A 21,829-nucleotide genomic window follows, 5' to 3' on the forward strand; every position below is an offset into this window, starting at 1 on the left:
CTAATGGTAAGTCCGCCTGTGTGTGTGTGTGTGTCACCTCTCTCTCACACACACACACACAGCTCACCACACACTCATGTGTCTTGGGTTAGCTTACATGGCTTATCTTCAAGATGAATTAGTGTCTCCCTTTTGTTGATTTTCTTCAAAGCTACTTATTCAGATGGCTCAAGATTACAAATGCGTCTTATGAGATTTGCGTTGTAAATTGGGCTTGGCAAGCGACAATATTTGTAGTTTTATGGAGATTTGAATCCTGCCTCCAGCCTATAGTTAGGATGTGTTAATGTCAGGACACAGCCCTACTGTATAAAATGTTATTATTCTCTCTGATTCTACACAACGACATGTTCCACAGACAGAATACCAGAAAGTTTTGAGGTGATGTCACACCCACCCATGTTACGAACCGGACGGTGGTTAGTTTTATGTTCCGAGCATCGCTCCAAGGGTTAATGTGTGTGTGTGTTCGTGCGGGTGAGCGTGTGTGTGTGTTCGTGCGGGTGTGTGTGTGTCCGTGTGTAAATGGTCCTTTCACAGCTGGAAAAAGGTTCCCTGTGTTGGATGACATCATCCTTACCTTTGAGTGTAATGCAGACTTTGAGGCATTGGTCAGTGTGTGTGTGTGTGTGTGTGTGTGTGTGTGTGTGTGTGTGTGTGTGTGTGTGTGTGTGTGTGTGTGTGTGTGTGTGTGTGTGTGTGTGTGTGTGTGTACAGGGTGTGTGTGTACAGGGTGTGTGTGTACAGGGTGCTGTGTACAGGGTGCTGTGATTAAGGGCTATAGCTGTGGGCTGTGTAAGTGGTAGCTACAGTCCCAGCTAGCACATAATGTTCATGAACCATTTGTTTCTTGGAGTGGGGTTATCCGATAGTTATTTTGCATACAACCTTCGCACAATGTTCTGGGAATGGTGCAGGATAACCAGATTGCACATAACGTTCTGAGAACCATGTTTCTTAGGTGGGAATTTCAGTACTTCAGCATAAGTTAATGAATTTCCATGTCTCCTAGCTGTGCTTGGAGTTCAGAACAGTTAACCCAAATTAAGCTAGCAGTGTTATTAAAAGTCTTATGGAAACATGTTCTCAGAACGTTATTTAATTACCTTCAAATAACTAATCATTTTCGTCATTAGAATGTTAAGAAAACTTCTCAAGAAAACTTTCAGGGAACCATAGTGAAACGTTCTCAGAACCTCCCTGCATCCTAAAAAGTCAGGAAACGTATGGCTTCATTCCCAGTACCAATGGGAAACCAAAAACATACGTTCCCACAACTTCCAAGGAACCAAATGTGCTAGCTGTGTTAGCTCCTCTAAGCCATGTGATCAAGCCAACTTCCTGCCTGAGGATATTCCTGTTCAGGATAGATAGATGGATCACCGCTTTGCCTGAGAAACCATGGCGCTACAGATACTGTATATGTAATCCATAGGAATACAACATTTGTTTTCTGTAGAAAGAGGAGGGGGATGGTTGTGGATTGAAAACATCTTCATATATATTGCTGTATGCTTTCAAAAGGTGACCAGTTCTGTTTATAGTATAAAGCAGAAATTTGGAGTCCTTATCCTCTCAATCACATCAGGAAACATTGGGTTTAAAAGAAAATCCTTGGGGTGGAGACTGATGGGTTTCCAGTCAAAACATACAGTAAGTCAACAAATGGCCTCTGTCATTCCCTCATGTTGAAGAGAGCTGTGGTCTTTTGGGTGGGATTCCAATCAAAACAAAGGAAAACAGAGTGAGATCTGGAATGTAGTCTGAGATGCAATCTGGTCTGCCTCAACAAGCATTCATTTTTTTTTTTTAAGGAATATCCATGTTGAAAGGGAGTGAGACATTCCAAAGAGTTGAAGGAAATAAAAATAAGACAAACAATCTAGATTGGCTTCTTCCTCCTCAGCCATCTCCCTCTCACTCTGTTTGATACAGAATATTGCCAATGTTTGGTAATAGAGATGGCCTCAGTGTGTGTGTGCGTGCGCGTTCGTGTGTGTGTCTTCTCAGAGGAAGCAGTAAGCCTAGAGTAAACACACCATTGCCCTCCTTTTGGGTGGTAGATCTATTTTACCTCAAACAGACGCTCGCCCAAAATCAACCGTCGATTCCCCCAGTAGTCCCCTCCTTACCCTACCTCTATTTTTGCAGAGCTGAAGAGACAGGGATAGGTGTAACCAATAATAACTAATAAGGCCATGACTCCACCTCTCCTAAATATTATGAGGGAAACATATGTCAACCCATCCAGTCTCTGGTAGGAAGTGGGATGTCCAATCCCTGTTTCCCCATGACTCTGGTTGTACTATGCAGTAGTTTTAGCTTCCTTATCTGAAAATGCACTCATTATTGTAAGTTGCTCTGGACAGGAGTCTGTTAAATTGTACTAAACTCAATTTTAATTGGTTGTCTGTTTCTCAATTTTCTCTCGCTCTCTTCTCTCCCTTCTCCTTCTCTTCCCCTCCCAGAGAACGACAAGCCTATGACGGGTCTTCGTCAGGAGGACCTGGTGAACCAGGATCTGATCACAGAGCTCAGGAAGGAGTTTTATATGACATTTAACGACTTCTACATGGTTCTCACTGACACTGACATGAGAGCCAAGGTGGGTTTTGTCTCGCTCTTTCTCTCTCTCTTTTTCTAGGTGTCTTACTAGGCGTGCATTATTTTGCAATCTGGCACACCGCATTGTCGGAGTCCGCACTTTTTGGACCATTCCGTTTAGAACTAAAGTCTACTACTCGACCCAACCATCTTGCCAAGTGAGCTAAATGGAGCACATACACCTAACCTCTCTGTTTGGCCAATTAGACATAGACTCATGTTGGCTGACCTGCCTTCTCCATACTGTAAACATCCTGCCGTGATTAAACACTGGTTTAATTCACACATCATGACGTTCTCCCAACAGCTGTGTTTGTGTTTGTGTGTGTGTGTGTGTGTGTGTGTGTGTGTGTGTGTGTGTGTGTGTGTGTGTGTGTGTGTGTGTGTGTGTGTGTGTGTGTGTGTGTGTGTGTGTGTGTGTGTGTGTGTGTGTGTGTGTGTGTGTGTGTGTGTGTGTGTGTGTGTAAACCACCAGGTTGTTTTCAGGCGGATTAAACAAAGACGCCAGTGTGCAAGCAACCCTCTAATGCTGTCAGTACAGACAGGAAATTCTATTAACATTACAGGGCACATGGTGTGGGTAAGAGAGAGGGAGAGAGAGAGAGGGGAGTGACAGGGAATGCGAAAAACAGTGAGGGAGACTGTATCCATGGCAGCAGACCCTCACCTGATCCATTAGAAAGTTTGTGTGCCTGTGCTTCTGTGAGTGTGTAATGCTGCATTGGGGAATATCACATTCTGAACTGAGCAAATTTGAGATCAGAATTTGAACACCCACAGTGTTAAATGTAACACTTTCTTAGTGTGTATATGACTAACACTTTTCAAAGTGTTGATGAACTAAGACCCCAAGAGTGTTGGGTCCCTAACACCATGGGTGTTGCAAATTTGGACTTAAATTAACACTTTATTAGGGCAGATGCTGTTACACTTCCTCAGTGTTATGCAATTAACACCTGTGGTGTTACCGTAACTCATTTTTTGTTGTTCTTTTAACACTGTAGGGTGTAAAGCCTTATTTGCATATTTATTTTCCAGGGTGCCACTCAAGTTAATTTTAGAGGTACCTGTACCACCCATGACTGTGTTTGCTAGTGACAGAGACATGATTGTTGCATTCAAATGCTTTCAGTCCAGTAGCTTTCAGAGAGTGCCTAAATTTATATTTTATCATCAAAATGTAATTATTTATCACAATAAATGACTTTTTTTGACTATACCATACTTCAACATTCAAGTTTCACCCTAACACAGTTGTCTGAAACTCCTGGTTTGCTGGCCACATCAACAAGTCATATTATGCTGGCTTCCAAAGTGTTACATAATTCCTATTCAAATCCAGCCATAGGATATTGAAGAATTTGAACTTTTAATCCCCCGCAACCTGCAGTTAAAATGACTGCCAAGGTAGGAAAGGTTGATCAATAAGACTACCTAAACCATCTCAATAATGGGTTAAATAAATCCAACCACTTACAGATTGGATTTGCTTAGAAACATGTATGTTATTTATCTTTGTGTAGTATAAGATAAATTAATCAATCATTGTGCATGCAGAAACATAGATATTAAAACTATTCTAAAAAGCAACCTGCAACAAAGCATGCTGGGAAATATAATAATGAGGCCCCACCCATGTCTTTTTCACTCTGAGAGAGTTAACGGAAATTAACTCAACAGTCGAGTAACAACACCACCTGGTTAACACTTAATTTATTAACCACAGGTGGTGTCAATTTCAATTCCATTTATTCACCGCAGGTGGTGTCAATTTCAATCCCACTGGTGTTAACCCCACTAGAATCAGATATAACACTCACAACACTTTTTAACTCAACTCCAATAGTTTAACACCCACAAATTTGCTGTGTGTGAAGGGAATCTGATTCTCATCGAAAACATAAAGGATACACAATTTTCTAGGAATACTGGGATAGGTATAACAAAGGAATAGCATTTGTTATGTTTTTCTCCTGACAACTTAAAGAATCGAATAAGGATTGTACACTCAAATCCTCCAATGCTTATCTTTTTGGTCCACTGTCTTTTTTCTGTCTTGATGTGTGTTTGTCCCTCTAACAGCAATCCTACGAGGTCCCGATCGCCATGAAGGCTGTGTTTGATTACATCGACACCTTCTCCTCTCGCATCAGAGAGATGGAACAGCAGAAGAGAGACGGAGTTGTCTGCAAGAAGGAGGACAAACCCAGATCACTGGAGAACTTCCTCTCCAGGTAGTGTGTGTGCACGTTAGTCTTGCTGATGGCTGTGGCAGCGTCTGGAATTTTAAACAGTCATTAGCTCATAGCCAGTGAGAATATTGTCTCAAGCTAGGCAGGGGTCTCGTTGAGGAGGCTGTGGTCAGAATTTGTAGTCAACATGAATATTCACACTAAATCACCTGCACCACAAATTCAACAGTTCTTTATGAGCTAAACTTGGCTCTGATGGCGGACAGTATGCACGAGCCTGTACTTCTAGTACTCTACGTTAACACCATTGTCTTGGATTGATTGACTATGGTCCTATATTTCTGTCTTCAACAGATTGACTGTGGTTTGTTGCAATAGAGACTAAATTCCAGTCTGACAGTGAGCCAAAGGGTCTGGAGTTTGGACAGAAAATGACTTGGTTGATGACATGACTGTTTAATCTACATCTTTCATCCTAGTTCCGTCTTTGGGTTCTCAGGTTCCGTTGGAGGCGTCGCCTGTTTGTAATCTCCGCCCCCAACGATGAGGAATGGGCCTATCAGCAGCAACTCTATGCCCTGACCAGCCAAGCCTGCAACCTGGGTGAGTATAAGAAGGAATTGTTGAGTTATTATCATATTCCTTAAACAATATTTATCCCATCTACAGGAAGTGACTAGTCTAGTGCCTAGGGGTTGTTACACACACACACACTCACACACATACACACTGCTCCCTGTGGTTCAAAGTATGTGTAAATCATATTAGATTTACAACAGCCTCCAGTCAGACCTGATCTCATACAGAAGAACATTAGGCTCTCTATCCATTTGTTGAATTTTAGATTGATAGGTAAACACATATACTTTAGTAGTCATAATATAAGTGTTGGCAGTCACTGAGATTGAGGAGGACCATTATAATTGTTTCTCGCAGACATGTGCATACGCATTCAGGGACAGAGACACGCACCAACACAATTGACGAGGGAGAATATAGCACATTAGATCTGGTAAAAGATCATACTAACAAAAAGAGCAAGAGGAAGGCCATACAGTCAGATAGGATTTTAGGGGGGGGGGGCTTTCATCAAAACTATGAAAAGCTGTCAACAAGGCAAAGGGTGGCTACTTTGAAGAATCTTAAATATGAAATATATTTAGATTTGTTTAACACTTTTTTGGTTACTAAATGGTTCCATATGTGTTATTTCATAATTTTGATGTCTTCACTATTATTCTACAATGTAGAAAATAGTACAAATTAAAAATAAAAAAAACCTTGAATGAGTAGGTGTGTCCAAACTTTTGACTGGTACTGTATGTCAGGCTAGGAATAACCATGCAAAAAGGGTTTTCCGGGATGCATGAACAAATCAAATCGAACTTTATTTGTCACATGCGCCGAATACAACAAGTGTAAACCTTACCGTGAAATTCTTACTTACAAGCCCTTATAAGGGGCTGTAGTGTAAGGGCTGTAAGGACTTACTTACAAGCCCTTAACCAACAATGATATTTACTGCGATTTCGATGACAACCTATGGCCAAATGTTCAAGACAGGCTTGATACAAACTAATGCCTGCTAAATATTGTTTTTTTCATTTCTTTAATTTGATTACATTTTGAAAGATGTATTCAATGATCACACCTTTGATCACACATGAGATAGAAATTATGGAAATTTGATGTTGAGTAAAATTGTATGGGTAGTGCAAGTGTATTGCCTAATGTGAAAACAGTGTAATGTACTGTCATTTAATGTTCTGTAGCATACTACATTCCAAGGGACATTTTGAAACATTGAAACATGGGTCTTAAATGTGTTGCTACTGGATAAACTGGTTGTTAAAATAACTAAGTTGAGAAGATGTCATTATGTTGTGTTTTGGTGATTCAACCAATGTACTCATTATATTTTCGGTGTGTGGGGAAACATGCCTGCAAACACAATGAACGCACAATGAAAGGTTCTGAATGTAAGACTGGCTGCGTTACCAGTTTGGAGTTTTGTTCTAAGAGGATTGAAAATTCACCACATGAAAATAAAAAAACGAACAATCAGTGGTGCACGAGAACTTCAGTATTGGTGTTAATAACCAGAGCTGATTGTGAGTGTGTCAATACTCTGTGTAGAGTAAAACACTCAAAACCATGCTCATCATTATCATATTTCCCTCATGCTCTATTGCAGGTTGATTTTCAGAATTGTTTGTTTCAATATCTGTGTTTTTGCATGTATATTGATTGGTTGATTAATTTTAGGCTACACAAAGATAAATAACATACATTTTTCTAAACTAATCAAATCAAATTGTATTAGTCACATGTGCCCGAATACAACAGGTGTAGACCTTACAGTAAAATGCTTACTTACAAGCCCCTAACCAATAATGCAGTTTAAAAAATATGAATAAGAATAAATTATAAAAGGAACAAGTAATTAAAGAGCAGCAGTAAAATAACAATAGCGAGACTATATACAGGGGGTACCGGTACAGAGTCAATGTGCGGGGGCACCGGTTAGTTGAGGTAATTGAGGTAATATGTACATGTAGGTAGAGTTTTTAAAGTGACTGAGCATAGATAATAACAGAGAGTAGCAGCGGCGTAAAAGAGGGGGTGGGCAATGCAAATATTATTTTGTTGTTCTAATGTGCTATTATGTCCTATCTGCTGTGTGTTCATCGATGTGGTGGTGGTTTCCATGGTGACCCAGGCCTGAGACACATCTCCATCCTGAAGCTGGTTGGCATGGAGGCAGTGGACCAGGGAGGAGTCCTAGAGCTCTATCCAATCAACGGTAAGAACCCTGTTGTCTCCACACCACCTATATGTACAGTTGAAGTCAGAACTTTACATACACATTTACATTTAAGTCATTTAGCAGACGCTCTTATCCAGAGCGACTTACAAATTCAAATTACACCTTAGCCAAATACATTTAAACTCAGTTTTTCACAATTCCTGACATTTAATCCGAGTAAAAAATCCCTGTCTTAGGTCAGTTAGGATCACCACTTTATTTTAAGAATGTGAAATGTCAGGAGAGATAGTAGAGATAATGATTTATTTCAGCTTTTATTTCTTTCATCACATTCCCAGTGGGTCAGAAGTTTACATACACTAAAAAAGAATTCTGAGGTCTTGGCTCATTTCTTTTGATTTTCCCATGATGTCAAGCAAAGATGCACTGAGTTTGAGGGTAGGCCTTGTAATACATCCACAGGTACACCTCTAATTGACCCAAATGATGTCAATTAGCCTATCAGAAGCTTCTAAAGCCATCACATAATTTTCTGGAATTTTCCAAGCTGTTTATAGGCACAGTCAACTTAGTGTATGTACACTTCTGACCCACTGGAAGTGTGATACAGTGAAATAATCTGTCTGTAAACAATTGTTGGAAAAAATTACTTGTGTCATGCACAAAGTAGATGTCCTAATCGACTTGCCAAAACTATAGTTTGTTAACAAGAAATTTGTGGAGTGGTTGAGTGTAAAAACTAGTTTTAATGACTCCAACCTAAGTGTATGTAAACTTCCGACTTCAACTGTATTATACTGCATACGGGAAATGGCTGTATGAATATTAAACAAAAAAGGGCAAGTGGTAGGTCAATGGGGCTGTATGTGTTATGTTTAGTTTAATCAGTTCATACAGCCATGATGTTGAATTTCTGATGTTGTTTTAATGACACAGCAGGCAGGTAGGCCAGCCTCAGCCCTAACTCCTGCTGTCTCCCCCAGTCCAAGTCCCTATAGCCCAGCTGCTTCTTCTGTATTCTCTCCATGCTACCTGTTTGATGTCTCCTCTCTGGTAGGGGACCCAACCTAAAAAACTTGCTGATGCTGCTGCCTACACCACACACACGGCCCTGTATCCATACACCCCTCACTGCTGCACAAGCACGCAGACAGCTCCTGTGGCCGGAGTGTTAGGGAGGAAATATGTAAACCCTCCCTTTAATTTCTCTAGCCTGCCAAATAGTATTCTTATGTGCTCTTTATGCACTTTTCCTTTAGTGATGGGTCGTTCGTGAACGAACAGCTCTTTATGGACTTTTCCTTTAGTGATGGGTCGTTCGCGAACGAACAGCTCTTTATGGACTTTTCCTTTAGTGATGGGTCGTTCGTGAACGAACAGCTCTTTATGGACTTTTCCTTTAGTGATGGGTCGTTCGTGAACGAACAGCTCTTTATGGACTTTTCCTTTAGTCATGTTAGTCGTTCGTGAACGAACAGCTCTTTATGGACTTTTCCTTTAGTGATGGGTCGTTCGTGAACGAACAGCTCTTATTGAACTGATCTTTTTGGTGAATGTCGGGAACCGAATTGCATCTGCGAGAGCCATTCAATTGGCTCCCTCATTTACATACTGTTACTACTGATTGTTGAGTACCCGATAATGATTATCTGCAGATACGTTGTAAAAACATTCTCTGAAGATTGTAGTTCTTCACTGCAGTAAATATTGGTAGTGAGGAGAGAGCCTCATTCTGGTCCATACATATTTTTGCAGTGCATTCCATTTTATTTCTTCATTTTTTTTGGTCAGGTAAAAATGGTCAGGTAAAAATTGTACTAGCATATCATGATGTGAAACGGATAATTGCAGGCAACATTCTAGGCTTTACATAATGGATTTGGTATTTTTAAGCACCACTGAACAAAGAACTGTTTTGCGAGCTAAATAAAGGTCTCTTTTAGCTAAACGGAGCCAAATGATCCGGCTCACTGAATAGACTCGGAATTACCATCAATGCTTTCCTTGAGTGAAGTGGTAGTTTTGCAGGGGAAGACTGATGGGGCAGAGGTGCTGAATTTAGCGGAACCTTTAAAAGACAACGAAATGAATCCACACACACTTTCGCATTAAATGGATAATATGAAATTCAATTCTTCCATAGCAGTATTAACACAAACTAATCTTTTCTAACTCTAGAGAGGCAGCTTGGCCATGGAGCGAGAATGCCTCTTTAGTCAAAGATATCAAACATACCAAAGCCTATTGACTGACTCTCTCCATCGCTCTCTCCACCTTCCAGGCAGCGCCACGGTGGAACGTGAGGGCCTCTCGGCCGCCTTGGTCAAAGACATTCGCAACTACTTCCAGATCAGCCCAGAGTACTTCTCCATGCTGCTGGTGGGAAAGGACGGCAACGTCAAGTCGTGGTACCCGAGCCCCATGTGGTCCATGGCCAACATCTACGACCTGGTGGACTCCATGCAGCTCCGCAGGCAGGAGATGGCCATCCAGCAGTCACTGGGCATGCGCTGCCCCGAAGACGAGTATGGGGGCTACGGGTACCATCACAATGGCTACGACGGTTACCAGGACGCTTATCACCAGGGATACGGTTACTAAAGGGGTCGGGGAGAGGGTGTCAATAGTCAATAGTCTATCAGCAATGATATGGTCACTAAGGAGTATGTTGCCTAATCTCATAGATGCTTCTTGATGGCCCTTTGTAGATTTGAATGGATCAGATAGGTGTAAGCAAGCCCTCTGGTAGTCTAGATGGGATTTTCACCATGTCGCTTGAATCTGGTCTACAAGTTAGCAGTAAGTATCTAGGGCTAGGGGAAAGAGATTTAATTAAAATTGGGCATGTGTGTGTGTGAGGGGCATGAGTATAAACTTTGGCTGCGCCTCCTTATTAGTGGATTGTGTTTTCAGGAAGTTTATGCACAGGGTTAAAGGGTAAGGGGTTAGCTCTGTACTTCCTGGTTTTGAACTAGAAGGAAATAAAGGATTGGATAGCGATGTCATCAATCTCAATCTTTCTTTATATCAGTCTTGTTCTTGTGTATTAAGAATTACAATCGAAAAACTTATCAACATTTTACATTTTCTATGTCTACTTCAATTCCATTCCTGACCAAATGTTAATTTTCACCTTATTGTAGATACAAGCGTAAAGATAAGTCAAAACCTTTGTATTTATTGGATTTTTTATTTGAGGCTATCAATATCAGATCTATAACTGTGTTTCTAAGATGAATTTTCAACTCGTTTAAGTTTCCTGTTGCTACACATTGTTCTTATTTATACTCCGTTGTGCTTTATGACAAATAAAACTTTGTTTACAATCAACAGTTTCTCTGAGTTAATACACATGTCAGTAATTTGTATAAATGTCTAGTCAGAGGTTCTTTACGCACACAGTAACCATTTATTATACTACACCACCCCCTGGTGGTTCAATTCGAACATTACAACACAGATTCTAACAGAATGGAAAAATAGCTAGACAAAATAATGGTATTTTTGGCAGAAGTTTTTAATGTTCATTTGGTAATCTGTTGACTGTGAGAAATTGTAATTATGCACTGTGTCATGAATAGTAATATAAAGAACCAGGTGTAAATTGCCTTAAATGCATACAGCATAATATCATTTTACTGATTTCATAAACATAACTTCACAAGAAGCTTTTTTGAATACATGATAGAAGTGTAAATTATATGGCACAATAAGCATGGACAGGAGAGGAGTAACACCGTTGAACACATGTAAACCACTAGAGAAGCCAATTACTTTTCAGTGTGTAATGTCAAACACAATCTTACATGTTTTACCGTCAGATTGGGTTTTCTGAACGTAACATGGACTGAGACCAGAACAAATCACATGGGCCGTGTGCTAGTACTGTATGGTCTTTGTGAGTACTTAATAATGGTAAGACAAACTGATTAGAAAAACGAGTTTAGCTCCCAAACATCCAACAGCCTTGAGTAGATTTCTTAATAGCCACCAACATAATGCAAACAAATGTATAATAAAAACTGGTTTTGAAAAAACAGAGACAAAATAAGATCATAACCGGCAGATATCAACTTCTCAACATCTGACAGCTGTAACCCTTGCCACTGTGTCAATAACAGCAATAGGCATTATTTTAACTACAACAACATATACAAAATTGTATATTTAGCATTTCTTCCATTACAATATTATTTGTATAGCATATTTCATACGCAAACAAGCACATTTCTGAAAAGATGCGGTAGAGAGGTCAATGGAACGCAGACCTTAGGGGACAGAAGAAGGACGCCGGATTGGCGCACATTCAACAAGTCTGATCTAACAAAGTGAATATTTGTGAACAGGCCCACAATGTGGTTACTAAAATTAGATTATGATATATTTGCCAGTTTTCACAGAATAACATTTAAAAGTTGTTTATTTTCGGGTTTAGAAGAAGTGACTGCTAAATGCTAACTCTTGTTCGTATAAGCTGGTAGCATAGCTAGCATTTAGAAATCGGTCATGGTAGTCAAAGTCGCTTTTAACTGCAATGCAGTTGATTGGTGATTACATGAACATGTATTCGGGTTGACATCCATACACTCATTATACTCAACATACAGTAGTGTGGAATACACATATAAACAATAGCCTAAATGTAGGATCATTTTGCTGGGGGGCAATGAAGAGACTCAGGATCTTTTCCCCATGCGTTTCCGTGGCATTTCCATGTTTGTGTCGAGTTCCATTGACCTCTTTACCGCATCTATGATGTACAATAAATTATGACAATCACAGTAGGCCAACAAAACCACAGGCCAAGCCGCTCTGATGTCATAATACACAGCATGTCCATTCTGATGTCACAGGCTGATGATGTCACAGGCCAGGTTATAGCAAAGTCATAATTCAGGACTGACAGTTTGTCCATTGTGATGTCACAGAGCCAGGCATTCTGATGACATCACAGGGTTGAGCCATTGTGAGGTCATTAATGGGAGGCTAGACAGACTCCTCCTCTGATTCACTGTCTGTGTTTGGCTTGGCTCAGCCTCTCCAGCTCCTCCCCAACCCACACAAACACAAAGGAAGCATGGTGGAGATTAGAGAGGAATAACACCAGAAAGACGAACGTCTGAAAGCAGTGGGTGGATGTGGTGTGTTAGCCCTTACCTGCTGGATGTCGATGAACAACGGCGATTAAAAACCATGTAGAATCTGAGGGAAGGGCATTTTACATTATTTCACTATTCGGATAATATCAGGATATTTTTGGGAAATATACAGATAATTATAATGACTCCCTTGATCAATTAGTATGACGCAAATGCAGAGGTAAAACAACAGAAGGCTGTTTTACTCCGTAGTTTTGGGTTAAAAGCAACAGTAAAAGAGACGATAGAACTGATTGTCTTACAAAAAGGTTCTGGTGAGTGTTTTGCATCGATCTGTGTCAGGTCTTCTGGAAACTGTTAGGGGCTCGCCAGTAATTGCTATTTGAAGTGGCGAAAAGTGGCAACGCACAGTTATAAAAACAATATTCAAAAGTTTATTTTTTTAAGTATTTAAAATGTCATGGTATATCCTTGTAGGTAACAAGGATAATTTAATTTATAACAAAGCCTTTTCAATGTTGAAATAGGGCTACAATAAATAGAACATGTAAATGAACACTTACTCAAGTAATCGAATGCTAACGTATGTTCAGATATCCTGATATTCGATTAACCGTGCCCATCCTTATTAGAATCGACAGGAAATGAACGGCCAGAGGCGATAGGACGGCCACAAACTGTTTTTTGGTACACTAAGGATTTGAGGGAAGGTTTGCTGATCCTAGATTTATGTCTACAGGCAATTTCCACACAGAGCCTCCATAGATAGACAACCTCCTACTGATCATCATACTCTAACCAACCTAATTGAATACATCTATGTACCTACTGTAATGCAGTTACCCAGGGCTAAGGCTGTGGTGGGAATCTAAACTCTGTTCATTACACAGAATCACATTGGTTTCCCCACAATCTAAATCATTATTACACACAAATGAGAATCACGGTTGCCCTCAGTGTGCATGTGTGTTTGCCTGTGTCACACTGTATATGTGTGAGAGTGGGTTGTGTTTATGTTTGGGTTTCTCTCTCTCTCTCTGTGTGTGTGTGTGTGTGTGTGTGTGTGTGTGTGTGTGTGTGTGTGTGTGTGTGTGTGTGTGTGTGTGTGTGTGTGTGTGTGTGTGTGTGTGTGTGTTTGTACACACACACACTACTGGTCAAAAGTTTTAGAGCACCTACTCATTCAAGGGTTTTTCTTTATTTTTACTATTTTCTACATTCTCTTAGAATAATAGTGAAGACATCAAAACTATGAAAGAACACATGTGGAATCATGTAGTAACAACAAAAGTGTTAAACAAAATATATTTTATATTTGAGATTCTTCAAAGTAGCCATCCTTTGCCTTGATGACAGCTTTGCACACACTTGGCGTTCTCTCAAACAGGTTCATGAGGTAGTCACCTGAAATGCATTTCAATGAACAGGTGTGCCTTTGTGGAATTTCTTTCCATCTTAATGCGCTTGAGCATATCAGTTGTGTTGTGACAAGGTAGGGGGTATACAGAAGATAGCCCTATTTGACCAAGTCCAAGTCCATATTATGGCAAGAACAGCTCAAATAATCAAAGAGAAACGACAGTCCATCATTACTTTAAGACATGAAGGTCAGTCAATACGGAATATTTCAAGAACTTTGAAAGTTTCTTCAAGTGCAGTCGCAAAAACCATCAAGCTCTATGTTGAAACTGGCTCTCATGAGGACCGCCACAGGAAAGGAAGTCCCTTTTGTTACCTCTACTGCAGAGGATGAGTTCATTAGAGTTACCAGCCTCAGAAATTGCAACCCAAATAAATGCTTCACAGAGCTCAAGTATCAAACACATCTCAACATCAACTGTTCAGAGTAGACTGTGTGAATCAGACCTTAATGGTCTAATTGCTGCAAGGAAACCACTACTAAAAGGACACCAATAAGAAGAAGAGACTTGCCTGTGCCAAGAAACACGAGCAATAAACATTAGACCGGTGGAAATTTGTCCAACTGCCGTATCTTTGTGAGACGCGTTGTGGGTGAACGGATTATCTCCGCATGTGTATTTCCCACCGTAAAGCATGGAGGAGGTGTTATGGTGTGGGGGTGCTTTGCTGGTGACACTGTCTGTGATTTATTTAGAATTCAAAGCACACTTAACCAGCATGGCTACGACAGCATTCTAGAGCGATACGCCTTCCCATCTGATTTGCGCTTAGTGGGCCTGTCATTTGTTTTTCAACAGGACCGCAGAGTGAAGGAAAAGCAGCTAACAAGTGCTCAGCATGTGGGAACTCCTTCAAGACTGTTGGAAAAGCATTCCAGGTGAAGCTGGTTGAGAGAATGCCAAGAGTGTGCAAAGATGTCATAAAGGCAAAGGGTGCTTATTTGAAGAATCTCAAATATAAAATATATTTTGATTTATTTAACACTTTTTTGTTTACTACATGATCCATATGTGTTATTTCATAGTTTTCATGTCTTCACCATTATTCTACAATATAGAAAACAGTCCAAATAAAGAAAAACCCTTGAATGAGTGCCTTAGGAAAGTATTCAGACCCCTTGACTTTTTCCACATTTTGATTAGGTTACAGCCTTATTCTAAAATGGATTAAATAAAACATTTTCCTTATCAATCTACACATAATACAAAAACAAGTTTTTTGAAATTCCTATAGTATTTAGACCCTCAAGATTGAACCCAAGTGCATCCCGTTTCCATTGATCATCCTTGAGATGTTTCTACAACTTGGAGTCCACCTATGGTAAATTCAATTGATTGGACATGATTTGGAAAGGCACACACCTTTCTATATAAGGTCCTACAGTTGACAGTGCATGTCAGAGCAAAAACCAAGTCATGAGGTCGAAGGAATTGTCTGTAGAGCTTCGAGACAGGATTGTGTCGAGGCACAGATCTGGGGAAGGGTACCAAAAAAATGTCTGCAGCATTGAAGGTCCCCAAGAATACAGTGGCCTCCATCAATGGAAGAAGTTTGGAACCACCAAGACTCTTCCTAGAGCTGGCTGCCTGGCCAAACTGAGCAATTGGGGGAGAAGGGCCTTGGTCAGGGAGGTGACCAAGAACCCGATGGTTACTGACAGAGCTCCAGAGTTCTTCTGTGGAGATGGAAGAACATTCCAGAAAGACAACCATCTCTGCAGCACTCCACCAATCAGGCCTTTATGGTAGAGTGGCCAGACGGGAAGCGAATCCTCAGTAAAAGGCACATGACAGCCCGCTTGGAGTTTGCCAAAAGGCACCTAAAGGACTCTCAAACCATGAGAAACAAGATTCTCTGGTCTGATGAAACCAAGATTGAACTGAACGCCAAGCGTCACGTCTGGAGGAAACCTGGCACCATCCCTGCGGTGAAGCATGGTGGTGGCAGCATCATGCTGTGGGGATGTTTTTCAGCGGCAGGGACTGGGAGACTAGTCAGGATCGAGGGAAAGATGAACGGAGCAAAGTACAGAGAGATCCTTGATGAAAACGTGATCCAGAGTGCTCAGGACCTCAGACTGGGGTGAAGGATCACCTTCCAACAGGACAACGACCCTAAGCACACAGCCAAGACAACGCAGGAGTGGCTTCGGGACAAGTCTCTGAATATCCTTGAGTGGCCCAGCCAGAGCCCGGACTTGAACCCGATTAAATATCTCTGGAGAGACCTGAAAATAGTTGTGCAGAGACACTCCCCATCCAACCTGACAGAGATTGAGAGGATCTGCAGAGAAGAATGGGAGAAACTCTCCAAATACAGCTGTGCCAAGCTTGTAGCGTCATACCCAAGAAGACTAGAGGCTGTAATTTCTGCCAAAGGTGCTTCAACAAAGTACTGATTAAATGGTCTGAATACTTATGTAAATGTCGTATCAGTGTTTTTTTTATTTTTAATACATTTCAAATATATCTAAAAACCTGTTTTTGCATTGTCATTATGGGGTAGTGTGTAGATTGATGAGGGGAAAAAAACGATTGAATCAATTTTGAATAAGGCTGTAATGTAACAAACTGTGGAAAAAGTCAGGGGTCTGAATACTTTCCGACTGCACTGTATACATTCAAGCATGTCCTCACCCCTCGTGACCTCTGCAGCACCTCTCCGTTAATGACGCGCAGCTTCTCGCGCTGCAGGACGTACTCAGGGTCTTTGGGCCGGCTGGCGTTGTAGACAAAGATGGCGAGCAGCACCACGGGCGCCTGCAGGAAGAAGTCCAGCGAGGGGTGGAAGTCAAAGAGGAAGAGGGACAGGGCCGTGACCAGGACTGTAGTGATCTGGCCGGTCAGCACGTGGAACATGTTGTCTCTGAACTTCAAGATAAACGCCACCGACAGGCCCAGGGCAGCTTGGGATAAAACATTTGATATATTAATAATGTACATACTGATAATGATGGATCAATAATAATGCATTTATAATAATCAACCTCAGGATGAACGCCACTGACAGGCCCAGGGAAGCTACTGATACATTTCGTAATGTCTTAATAATAATGAATATATTGATTATGATGTATCAATAATAATGCATTCCTAATAATCAGCCTCAGGATGAATGCAACCGACAGACCCTCGCTGTCAGGAATAATGGATCAATATATTAGTAATGAATAGTGTATCAATAATCATGCATATACCATATACACAGTACATACTGTACCTATTCATGCTAATGAATGAACCAGTCCTTTACATTGTATGAGGTTAATTCATCAACAGTAGCACCAGTGTGTACGTGTGTCCTACCAGTGACCAGCACCAGTCCCAGTGAGTAGACGTTGTGACCGTAGAGGAGGCCACAGTGGACGGTTAGACCCCTCGCCTCGCCCCCTAGACCCAGAGTCAGACCGTTGAACAGCATGCCAAACATGTACCTGCAACCACATACACAGATTTTTAGACAGATGGGGTGTGGGTGTTTGTGTGTAGTTTGGTGGTTATTGGGATGTTCTAAAGCTGTGTGAATATGTGCGTGTGTGTCATATGTTTGCATTCATGCATGTGTGTGCCAACATTCACATGAGTTCTTACAGTTTGCTGTTCTGGATGAAGATGCTCTCTTGGAGCTGGTCTCCCTCCTTGAGGATCTTCTCGTTGTAGATGTTGGCCATGGAGGAGATAAAACACTGGAGCACCAGGAGGATGTGACCCATGCCCAGAGAGCGCAGAGTCCCCATCAGCCTCCCCCGCCACGCCTCAGCCTGTCCCGGCAGCACTGAGCTCCATGTGCTGGAGTTACTGGGAGGGAGGGAGGGAGGGGAGACAGCAGGAACACTTACTTAGACTGACTTATTGACAGGGAAAGGAGACTTGTGGTGTCATGCAGGATGTGTGAAGATGTCCTAATACAGACACTGTACAGAGGAGTGCTGAATTCCACATTGACTGCCTCCCTTCCTCCTTCCCTCCCATCCATCGCTCTGACAACCTTTCGTTCCTTCGTTGCTCCTCTAGCTGTGTGTAGAGCAGGCAGCTGTTGGTGGGTGGGGAGAGGGGGCTGGGGTGGAGGCCCGGCATCGCTATGGCCCGTTGGCTGCCTCCCGACCCCGTCGTCAAGGAGACAATGGACAGGAAAAGGATGACCAGGGAGGCCCACTGCACCCAGGACAGGCGTCTCCTAGGGGCGAGGAGGGGAATAGCAGCGGTCAGAGATGAGTCCTTCAACATAGGCTGACCCTAAATGCTGATCTGAAATCAGATTACTATTTTTCCTCAATAATGGTTAAAGCTGTTATTGTTTTTGTTAATAAAACGGAAGAGAGGTGCATTCACTATTGTGGTAAAAAAAAACTGTTGTTTGAAATAACTTTTGTTGTTGTAATATCGCAAACGGTCGTGCCAGTTTCACAAAGTACGGATTCCAGCTTTAAAAAGGACCAGTGCAGTCAAAAACATGATTTCCCTGTTGGGAGTAATACTGTGAAATTGTGAAAATGACGATAATGCCCTTTAAGTGTAATTTTTTTATTTAACTAGGCAAGTCAGTTAAGAACAAATTCTTATTTACAATGACGGCCTACCACGTCCAAACCTTAACCCGGACGATGCTGGGACAATTGTGCGCCGCCCTATGGGACTCCCAATCACGGCCAGTTGTGATACAGCCTGGAATCGAACCAGGGTCTGTAGTGATGCCTTTAGCGCTGAGATGCAGTGCCTTAGACCGCTGCACCACTCGGGAGCACCACTAAGATCTGTTTGAAAAGCGCCTAAATTTCAGCCAGTTGTGGTGGGATGTAGTTTTGAACTGTCTAGTGACATCACCAAGTAGTAAATTAGTTAATAGACCAATAAGAAAGATACCATCTTTTTCTGCCAATAACAGCTAGGTTTCCCCTCACCACTCCCAGACAGTCCTAGTTAAATTGCTCCTTGCTAAGAAGCTATTTTTGTTTATTACAGTAAGGTACTTAATTCTTACCCAGAAATGATTTGATATTGAGATAAAAACAGCTACATTGGTTAGGGTTGTGTCAGGGTAAGCTGATCCTAGATCAGTAGTTACTGAAACTTTTACCTCGAGTGCCACTATCAGCTATGTAAACAAACATATAGGTCCAGTAGAGAACACTATGTCCAGAACAAAACTGTGACTTACTTCAGCACAACTCTGAACAGGATAGCTGTGGTCAGGATGACAAAATTAGAGAACAACACAGCCATGGCCTGTGGGGGAAAGGAATCAGAGACAACTGAGACTTTAACATTAGCATTTAAAACACTGCAGTGTGTTATTATTAAACTCACAGGCTGTAGGTAGGTCATGACGTAGAAAATTATGAGGTTATCCAGAAAGTAAAGGAAGGCGGGGACGGACCACTTCATGAACTCAGGAAGGCAGAGCCCGAGGAGCAGCCCAGCTCTCGACATGAACGACCCTCTGGAATACATACACTTTAATCTCCCTCTCTCAGGTACATTCTTGCTCGACAACAACAACTCTAAACATTCTGAATTATGACATTGGACAAGATGGCGTCCTCTCCCTCAGTGCCCATCTCTTACCTCTGACCATGACTCTGAGAGACATGCCAAGACAGAAGAGCAGCTTGAGCCCCTCTGCCAGCAGGTTGACAGACGCAGGGAGGAAGTCATACTTGTTCTCTATAGGTCAAAGAAGAGAAGAAACGGTTACATAAAACCATTGATTTAAACTGAAGTCCATGAATGATAATGTAGTACTAACGTGTGTTGGCAGAGAACTTGAGCAGCAGGATGCGAGAGGTGCCCAGGGTGACGAAGCCCAAGCCCAGGGCCAGAGTGTACGCTGAGGAGCGGGAGCACAGCCTGGGACACAGTCTGGAGCACAGCCGGCAGGACGCCATGGTGTGGGCTCACACACACGCAGGGCTCCTGGCTCACTGAAACACACACAACAAAACCACTGTGAGCTGGTATATGAGTGCAGGCCAAGAGCCGACATGTAGGCAGAGCACGCAGAGGTGGGAAAATAAGAAAAAAGCAGTAAGAGCAGAGAAAACAAAGACAACAGCAGTAAGATAAGCCTTCAGTGTCCGCAGCACACAGCCCAGTGCTGAGAGAAACTGTTCACAGCCTAACCCACCCCACTCTAACCCTGCTAGTTTCACATCACTCTCTTATACAGTTGACTACAGCAGTACATTTAGGCCTAGATAGTGGCCACATTAAAACTCCTTCCACTCTCCCTCTACTAACACAACATCCCAAACAGGTCTAGCTATTCTGCTCCTCTCTAAAAGCCACAGGACATGACCTAGGCTATGTACAGTAACTAGTGTTGTCCTTAAAGTAGCCACAGTTATCACCTCTTCGCGGAATCTTCCTGTTTGTCTTGCTGATTAGAAGCATGTGAGAGCCAGACAGTGCCAAACACAAGACACACACCGAGGGTTTCTTCCAGAGTACAGTTACACAGTTCAACTGCAGTTATTATTATATTAGCTGAAATGGTTGCTAAAGTAATGTGCAGTGTTTACCAAAACAAACAAATGAACAAAAGGTCACATTGTGGCTATTTTAAATTATGAATAGAGGTCATGCTATATTTTCATTAAAACACCCTGTTATAGGACAAGTTGTATATGGAGACTAATGTGTGCATGGCATGTTGCCTATAGCCAAATGCAATGGCAATATGTAATGGCAATAGGCTTACTGTACTTTAGGACAATCTGTTAAATGCAGGCAGGGCTATACAAGCTAATGCAGGTGCATGGGCAAGTCATCAAACGCCTAGTCATACATACAAGTCATACATTTATCAAGCTGTATTTTGATTGTTCACATAAACTGTCACCACAATAGCAAATAGCAATTAACTAGATACATTAGTTAGTTAGCTAGCTTCATCCAGCTGCTTGATTGTTTGGTGGGGTCTCAAGAATGTAAACAACGCACACAGCACTGTCGAGCACTGCCACCTCGAAAATGTCCACAAAAACTAAAGTTTCTCTATGAAGAGTAGGCTACGAAATCCTGCTGTTAAAATTCAACCAAAAGCAAGAGTTTGTACTTAGCTAATAGAAATCGTACATTTTCTACAGCTTTCTGTCTACACATTGCAGACAGTCAAACTGCTTCGGGTTTGCTTCCTGGTAGCCTTGGACGCGCGCAAGCGCAATGGGTATGAAACGGGGATTGGCGACGTCATGTTTTAACGTATTTAGAATATGCACTATTCAGAAATCACTCGCCATTTCCTGGCTGGTAAAATTCTAATAGTTCACCTAATTTCAAGTTCATGTGACAAAACAAACAAGTACAGTGTAGAGAATCATTGTATAATCTAAACCGCTGTGAAATATATTTTCCATAACCAAAAATGTTGTATTTTGAGTTGTTTAACGCTGGTGTACAAAATCAAAAGTTAAATACGCAAAACCGAAACTTAAAAACGAGACGGATAGAAATAGCGCAAATAGAACAGATCTACCGCTTTTTAGACTTGCTTTCAATGAGAATGACATATCTATAACTACATTTATGTGAATTTTGTTTGGTCACCCAAGAAGGTATGTATTGCAGCTTAATTGCATACTATGATTGGTATACTGAATTAAAATTCAGACTAATGTCTGTGATTATGCAATCCCTTGTCAACACTGTGCTGTTTAGTAGGTCCACTGTCTAGCAAGAAACAAAAATAGTTATACAAAGGTATGAGTGCAAGTTTGCCATTGTCTTTCCTTTTGTTTAAAAATATAT

The 21,829-nt window shown here is 41.5% G+C and overlaps 1 protein-coding gene and 1 pseudogene across 2 annotated transcripts in view; one reads left to right on the forward strand and one right to left on the reverse strand.

Moving 5' to 3' along the window:
• LOC139538605 (coiled-coil domain-containing protein 80-like) overlaps positions 1–10,893 on the forward strand; it is a 52,393-nt gene extending 41,500 nt beyond the window's left edge. For both annotated transcript variants that reach the window (XM_071340832.1, XM_071340831.1), the window contains exons 6-10: positions 2,469–2,605; positions 4,687–4,838; positions 5,296–5,399; positions 7,516–7,599; positions 9,845–10,893. In XM_071340832.1, coding sequence (XP_071196933.1) covers positions 2,469–2,605; positions 4,687–4,838; positions 5,296–5,399; positions 7,516–7,599; positions 9,845–10,164 — 797 coding nt within the window. In that variant the 3' untranslated portion in view covers positions 10,165–10,893. The remainder of the gene's footprint in view (positions 1–2,468; positions 2,606–4,686; positions 4,839–5,295; positions 5,400–7,515; positions 7,600–9,844) is intronic.
• LOC139538606 (UDP-sugar transporter protein SLC35A5-like) overlaps positions 1–21,271 on the reverse strand; it is a 103,975-nt pseudogene extending 82,704 nt beyond the window's left edge.
• Positions 21,272–21,829: the final 558 nt, after the last annotated feature.

This window comes from Salvelinus alpinus, chromosome 14, assembly GCF_045679555.1.
Source record: "Salvelinus alpinus chromosome 14, SLU_Salpinus.1, whole genome shotgun sequence".
Lineage (NCBI taxonomy): Eukaryota > Metazoa > Chordata > Actinopteri > Salmoniformes > Salmonidae > Salvelinus > Salvelinus alpinus.